Below are 8,370 nucleotides of genomic sequence, written 5' to 3' on the forward strand. Positions count from 1 at the left end.
GAGGTCGGATTCGGATTCAGCGCAGCAAAAACCTTCGGGTATACTAGGTCTGGTCTCTGGTTCCGGACCTTTGTCAAATTTTGTCGGCCTGTGTAATTTTTTTCAAGCCCGGCGGAAGTTATGCCGACCCTGAAGGGCTAGGAACTAGTCGAACGACAAGATTGATTAGGGCCTGTTTGGACCAGCGTCTAGACTGATACTGTCAGGCTTTGCAGCCCAAGACTGACTTCTGGCGAGCCCTGATGTAGAGGAAGATAGTTACAAAAAATAATAATTTGTTTAAACAATTATTTTTTCTGAATTTAATTAATTATTCCCACACTCTGAGGGAAAATTAGACAAAAGATTGAAAATTTCAGAAAAAACCGCAACTTTCTAATATTATTGCAAGAGAATATGAATAAAAACAATAGTAAATAGTTTCAGCAATTACGTTTGGTAACTTCAATATTGTCATTTTATTTTTCGGACACGCTTTCCCACCCCCCACCCCACCGAAAAATTCCTGTTTACGTCGCTGCTATTACCTGCATATAAGAAGTAAAGATGTGTTTAGCTGAACGTAGAATAAGTTCCGATACAGCAATACGATTAAGATACTGTAGCTGTGGAACAGCCGCAAGCATAGCTGCCAGTTTTCCAAGATAACGAACATTAATTCCCCTTCCATGTAGAGCTTCCACTAATGTAGTCCCATCCATTGCTGCGGCCGTGTGATCCAAACATTCGCGAATCTATAACACATAAGGCAGACACCACTTTATAAAGCACTCTTTAAAAACTAATTGTAAGTAAAATAGCTTATATATTTAAATCTAAGAATGCACTTACAAAAGTAGGAAGCTGTACAGTCAACAGAAAATCAGCAGCATCTCTTATGAGTTGCCTTTGTTTCTTTAGTGCAGGACCATTCTGATCTGGATGATGAACACCCGGCGAATAAACATCAGGATTGAATCTGACATCGAATTCTGCTTCACGCAAACTGCCGACTGCCGCTGCAGCTCTACGTACTATTTCTTTTGTGCTCTCTTCAACTAAAAAATAATTCTAATATTTTAATCTATTCAAACTGCACATTTCTTGATCTATTTTCACGCCTAGTTACGTGACGTTTAACAAATGTTAAATTATCTTGGAATATTTTCAAAACATTTAAATATCTCTCAAAATTACTCAAACTTTTTCTAAAATTGTGTAATCTTGCAAAATGTACAACTTTTGCCGTCTTTTACATTATTTTATGCAAATTTAGGAAATCATTTGCAATGTTTTGGAATCTTTTCAATTTTTTCTTAGAATTAATTTTTCAAAATTTTACTATTTAAATTTTCCCATGAATATTAAGACATTTTTTTATTCTATATTTTTTTATGTTATAGTTTTCACCCCGATACAATGTGAAAAAAATGCTCTCAATCTCCGCTGGGATCGCAGCTTAGTTGGTAAAAGTATCTATCAGACCGGCAATCTGAAAGACCTGGATTCGGAAGCCAGCAGAGCTTGAGAGCAATTTTTTAACAGTTTAAAAATAAAAATCGATATGAAAAAAATATTTATTATTAGAACAGTAGAAAAATAAACAATTAACATCTAATTATTAGATTTTTTATTGTCTGGACACTTTAAGATTTTTAAAAAGCTTCTTTCGTCGAAGTGTTAAAAAATCTACCTTATGCTTTAAATTTCCGGAAATCATTCAAATTTAAAATACATATTTATGCATCCTATTAAACCTTCTGAACCTTGGAAATATCTTCTGAAATGATTCGATTTTTTTTAATTGAGAAAAACTACATAAACGTCTAAATATCTTTTAAAATGTTTTAAAGATTATCTAAACAATTTTAAAAAGTCGGCGTAATTAAAAAAGTTTCCTTAAAAACTTTCAGATTCTTTTTTGACAATTTTGGAAATGGTTTTTGGGGAGGTCCAAAGCACAGTGGAGGGAAAAGAAATTGAAAATGAGCAGGGGGGGGGGAGGTTGGAGATAAGTTTAGAGAATTAATAGAATATGAGGTGGTATAATAGTCCAAGAGCCAACTACATAAAACAGCCTCGATTCGGTGCCCAAGATCAAAGCTCGAAAGTTATAAGAATAACATTAATACATCATCATTCGAAAACATTCTTCAGGTTTCAACTAAGAGCGGTGAAACAATGGCAGAAGTATAGTCCTTTGGAAAAACCTTGGTAGAAGCGAATGAAAAGTCTCCAAAAACTTTTAATGTCTCCAAAACTTTATACGGTTTCCGCGCCCAGCTTTTTTCCTGGTATTCATCAGACCTGAACGAAGAGCTGTGTGTAATGGCAGAACTTTAGAGTAATGGAAAATCCTCGGAAGAAGTAATTTAGTGGAAAATTTCAACTTAATTATGTATACATGATTGTTCGCTAAACTTGCATGTTGAAGCTATCTTTGTATATGCCATTACAATTATTTTCAAATTCTACTTAAAAAAAAAATCATCACGATACGATTAAAATTAGCTGCAAAAGTCCAATTTTGTCTTGCGCGTTCAATTTTAAGCCAGTCGCTCGGTTTTTGCCAGCCAGAGAGAGAATGGCGCAACATCGCCTCCCGCCTCACCTCACGCTGGCTGGCAAAAATCGAGCGACTGACTTAAAATTGGACACGCAAGAAAAAATTGGACTTTTACAGCGAGTTTTCATCGTATCATCATGATTTTATTCTTAATTGGGATAGAATTTGAAAATAATTGTAATAGCGTATATAAAGATAGCTTCAACACGCAAGTTTAGCGAACAATCATGTTTTCATAATTAAGTTGACATTTTCCACTAAATTATTTCTGCCGAGGATTTTCCATTATGTTAAAGTTCTGCCATTACACACAGCTCTTACTTAAGGTCTGAAGAATGTCGGGAAAAAGCTGGGCAAGCCAACCGTATAAAGTTTTAGAGGGGGTTTTCCGGGACTTTTCATTCGCATCTGCCAAGGGTTTTCCAAAGGACTAAACTTCTGCCATTGTTTCAACGCTCTTAGTTAAATCTAAGAATGGTTTTAAACAAATTCTACGCGGGCACCTTATTGATTTTTTGTTTGCAAATTTTACATCGCGGAAAACCGGCTGCCATTTTCATACCCGAAAGTTGGAGACTGGCAGAGTAGCCATTTGATGATGTATTAATGTTTTTCTTACAACTTTCGAGCTTTGATCTTGGGCACCGAATTGAGGCAGTGGGTGGTACCATACTCACCATTGCTTTCCCAAACATATAAGGCTCATATTAATGTCGAGCTTTGCAGTTTTGTAAAATCCATTAAGTACATTTGCAAATATGTCAATAAAGGTACTGATTTGGACGTATTTCAAGTACAAAATATAGATAAAAATGGAGAAATAGTCCGATACCAAATGGGTAGATACATCAGTAGCAACGAAGCTATCTAGCGTATTCTCAGTTTTCCTATACATGCAAGAGACCCTTCTGCCCAGCATCTAGAAATACATCTTGAAAACGGTCAAAGCGTATAGTTCACTGAAGAAAATGTTCTCCAAAGAGCACATGAGCCACCAAAAACGACACTTACTGAATATTTCACATTGTGTCAAAAATGTGATGTTTTCGGCCAATTTGCAAAAACATTATTATTTGCCGATGTTCCACGCTATTCTGCATGGAACAAATCAGGTTAAAAAATGGGAACCACACAAACAGGGAGAACCACATCCTTCAATCGCAGGCATATTCAAAGCCAAGACGACTTTACACAGTAAATCCAAAACAACGTGAATGCTTCTTTTTGCGTTTGTTGTTGGTGAATGTTGCAATTATTTGGACAATGTGTTAAGTAAAACAATCATCGAATTTGTGGGATAAATACAAGAATTATATGACGAAAGACATATTGCACCAAAAAAAAAAAAACAGACCAATTTTCAAACATACATTACACGCCAGAGATGTATAATGACGCATTAGTCTTGATCGATAATTTATGTATTTTAATTTCAAATTTACCATTTAACCATTATGGTATTATGGTATAACGACGCTGACTTAGCTACAATTATTGCGAATAATGGGCCACTACTGACAACAGAACAAAAAAATATTTATAATTGGATTATGCTGACTGCTGTTGATGCTGCTGATGCTGAACAAGAAGCATTTTTTTCTTGAATGCACCAGGTGGGACCGGTAAGACATTTTTATTATCGTTGATCCTTGCGAAGATACGGTCGCAAAAGAAAATTGAATTAGCCATTGCATCGCCAGGCATTGCTGCCACTTTGTTAAACGGTAGGCGAACGGCACATTCAGCATTCAAGCTACCATTAGACATTCATAACAAACTAAACTCAATATGCAGAATTCCAAAAAAAAAAGTGGATTGGCTGCCGTATTGCAAAGGAGTTCAATCATTATCCGGGATGAGTGTACTATGGCTCATAAACATTCACTCGAAGCATTATATAGAACTATGCAAGATATGAACGGTAACGACAAACTTTTCGGTGGCGCTGTCCTACTACTGTCTGGTGATTTCCATAAACATGTGAGTATAATTGAAAAATGATCGATCGGCACAAATATTTTCTAAGCAATTGCTGGATATTGGAAACAGTGAAATAGAACGGCATCCAGTTACAATATGCACCAAATTGCCAGACAATTTCTGCACTGTTCTTCAGACAAAAAATGAACTAATTCAGAGTGTCTTCCAAGATATACTGAATAATTACTTTGACGATAATTGGCTCAGTAGTCGTGCTATTTTGGCAATAAAAAATGTTTATGTTGACGAAATTAACTTCCAGATACAACAATTGTTGCCAGGTGCTCTGATGACTTTTCAATCAATCGACAATATAGTTGGTGAAAACGAATGTGTAAATTTTCCAACTGAATTTTTAAATTCTCTGAATATACCAGGAATGCCACCACACAATCTTCGATTGAAGATTAGTTTACCGATTATTCTGCTGCGTAATTTAAATCCACCTAAATTAGGCAACAGTAAAAGTCCGATCATTAAAAGGATCACCGGCAATGTTCTTGAAGCAACCATTTTCACTGGAAAGTTCAAAGGAGAAATCATCCTCTTGCCACGTATTCCAATGATACCGTCAGCATATCCAATTATTCCGGACGCCATACCCACTTCCGTCAGATTTGCGTTTGATATGAAATGTTGTAAATGATTCTTGTTCAGACTGATCTCCTGATTTCGAATCTGTGTGACACCCCTCTGGCATTTATGGCGTTTCGAGATACAAACGATCCTATCATAAAAAAGAGGTTGCGAAATAATCTCGAAGTCTGAAGCCACATTATCTCTTCACCTATTGGTTGGATTTAAACGCGCCGCCTACTCTTTAGAATCGAGATCAGAATCGAGATCAATGGAAATGCCTATGCAAGCAGGCAGCTTGCATGAAGAAAACCCATAAGAGTGAAAGAGATGGACCATTCTCTATCTATCACTCTTATGTGGTTTCTGCATGCAGGCTGCCTGCTTGCAGAGGCATGAAAGCACCTTTATGAAGCCAAGGCATTTCCACCGAAGTGCGCTTCCCGAGTCAAGGCATGTTCGAGGTATCTGTTTACATTATGGATGTAAACATTTCTAGCGATTATACCGAATTGAAGTGGAGCTCATATTAGTTTTTTAAAACAATTATTTCATCTTTAAACGCTATAATTATTTAAACAATTTTCTTAAATGGCTATTTTTTAAAGAATACGTTTAATTTATTATGTTGGTTTGTAAATTTACAAGAAATATTGAATATTTAAACAATTTTAATTGAAAAATAAAAGTTTGGCGTTTATCCTACGAGTCAATTTGTTTTCGAACCCAACTAAGAATGCCTATACGATGACTCTTTTCTATGTTGCTTTGCAAATTTACATAAACTATTAATTATTCAAACAATTTTAAATAAAAAATTCAGACTTCGGCCTTTTTTCTACACATTAAATTTTTTTAGGGAGTCAACTAAGAATGTCTATTAGATGACTCTTTTCTGTGTTGCTTTGTACATTTACAAGAACTATTATTCATTTAAATAATTTCAATTTAAAATAAAGAGTTTAACCTATTTTCTGAGAGTTAATTTTTTTACGAAGCCAAGTAAGAATGTCTATACAATGACTCTTTTTTATGCTCCTTTTCAAATTTACAAGAACTATTAATTATTTAAACAATTTTAATTAAAAAACTAAAACTGTCCTTTTTTAAACGAGCCAGTTTGTTTGCACAGTCAACTAAGAATGTCTATCCGATGACTCTTTTCTATTTTGCTATACAAACTTACAAGAACTATTATATATTCAAACAATTTTACTTAAAATATTAAAAGTTTGGCCTTTATCCTAAGAGTCACTATTTTATGGAGTCAACTAAGAATGTCTATCGCATGACTCTTTTCTATGTTGCTTTGTATATTTACAAGAACTATTATTTATTTAAAGAATTTCAATTTAAAAATAAGAGTTTAGCCTTTTTTCTAAGAATAAATTTGTTTTCGAAATCAACTTAGAATGTCCATCCGATGACTTTTTTCTATGTTACTTTGTAAATTTACAAGAACTATTATTTATTTAAAGAATTTCAATTAAAAAATAAGGGTTTCGTTTTTTCCACGAGTAGGCTCTATTTTTTAACATAATTAACTAAGAATATATTTTAAATGATTTTTTTTCTCTGATGCTTTAAAAATTTACAATGATTAATTATTTTAAAACTGTTTATTAACAAATTTATAGTTTGGCTATTTTTGAAGTGAGGCGCATAATTTGTTTACGGAATGAATTTGGATATTTAAAAAAGAAAAGGGTCAGTTTTTTTTTACAAATTCAATTAAAGACATCTTTCCGATTAATTATAATAATAGAATTTTCATGATTTATTATTTAAACTACTTTCATGAGCAAATTAAAAGTTTCGGCATTTTTTGAAGAACAGGCCTAATTTGTTTACGGAATCAACAAAGAACACCGGCACACAAAAAAGGGGTCTGTTCGACAGACTACACTAGCATATCTATATGTTTTTGGGATCGCTGAATTCGAATCTGGTGTCCAAATAACTAAGTTGGTTCGTATTTTTCTGAAAAACTAAAAAATAGACGTAAAATCGACAAAAACAGCGATTTTCAGGTATATTTCTGCAAAAAAATGATATATTTTCTCGCCCGGTGAACTTAACCGACATATTTATATGTCTTTTGGGTTGCTTAATTCGAATCTGAAGCCAAAATAACCAATTTGGCTCATATTTGATCGAAAAATGTAAACTTGTGCTTATGGGACAATCGAGATCGCGTTCGAAATTACAAAAAAAACAGATGGCCAAAAATAACATCGTTTGAGCAAGGACAGAAAAATATAATGGAAGATCCTCTAGTTGACCGAAAAGCAGTTTTGATTCCACCCCTACATATAAAGCTAGGTCTTATGAAACAGTTTGTCAAAGCGCTTGACAAGGATGGCAATTGCTATGCATATATGGAAGATCAATTTCCATAACTTTCCGAAGCAAAATTAAAAGAGGGGATCTTCGATGGACCGCAGATAAGAAAAATTTTGCAGGATCCAAAATTCATTACAAAAATGTCTGGCACTGAAAAAGATGCCTGGCTTAGTTTAAAAAAGGTTGTGAAAAACTTTTTTAGGTAATAATAAAAGTCCAGACTATGAAAATGTGGTTTCAGAAATGGTAACAAACTTTGGTAAACTAGACTGCCTTATGAATTTGAAGCTACATTTTCTTCATTCGGATATAAATAAGTATCCAGACAACCTGGGAGACTTGAGTGAAGAGCAAAGCAAACGTTTCCACCAGGATATAAAAGAGATTGAGAGGCGATATCAGGGATGTTGGGATATCAACATGATGGCTGACTACTGTTGGAGTTTAAAACGAGATCAAGTCAATCAAGGTACCAAACGAAAGCGAAACCCACTACGTAGGTATTTTGAGGACAAAATGGTTCGATACAAGCGATATAAATGAAAATAAAAAATAAGAGAACCCTATAAGCGTAAGAGGCAAGGGGACTCATGGTAATAAAGCACCCCAAAGGGAACAGAATTTTTTACGTCCACGTCTTTGTTCCTGGGTAACGCTAAATGTAAATAAATCTTATTTACAAAAAATCCTACTACTGCCATGCAAGGAGACTAACGCAAATTAAAAACCCCGAAACGTGAGACGCAAAGGGAATCTACAGTGAACGACAATCCCAGTCGAGGAAGGTAAACGTTTAAAGGTTTTTGTCGATCTTATGTCAAATTTTGCGTTTTTCTTTAAAATATGAGTCAACTGGGTTATTTGAACCCCGGATTCGGAATCAGTGACCCCAAAAACATAAGGATATGCTGAATAAGTTCACCGGG

At 34.5% G+C, this 8,370-nt stretch overlaps 1 protein-coding gene across 1 annotated transcript in view; it reads right to left on the reverse strand.

Moving 5' to 3' along the window:
- Positions 1-8,370, reverse strand: part of LOC117175862 (clustered mitochondria protein homolog) — a 224,905-nt gene that overhangs the window by 16,727 nt on the left and 199,808 nt on the right. The window contains exons 12-13 of the mRNA XM_033365667.1: positions 832-1,037; positions 528-734 (exon numbers count right to left, since the gene is read on the reverse strand). Coding sequence (XP_033221558.1) covers positions 528-734; positions 832-1,037 — 413 coding nt within the window. The remainder of the gene's footprint in view (positions 1-527; positions 735-831; positions 1,038-8,370) is intronic.

Source organism: Belonocnema kinseyi, chromosome 1 (assembly GCF_010883055.1).
Source record: "Belonocnema kinseyi isolate 2016_QV_RU_SX_M_011 chromosome 1, B_treatae_v1, whole genome shotgun sequence".
Taxonomy (NCBI): Eukaryota; Metazoa; Arthropoda; class Insecta; order Hymenoptera; family Cynipidae; genus Belonocnema; species Belonocnema kinseyi.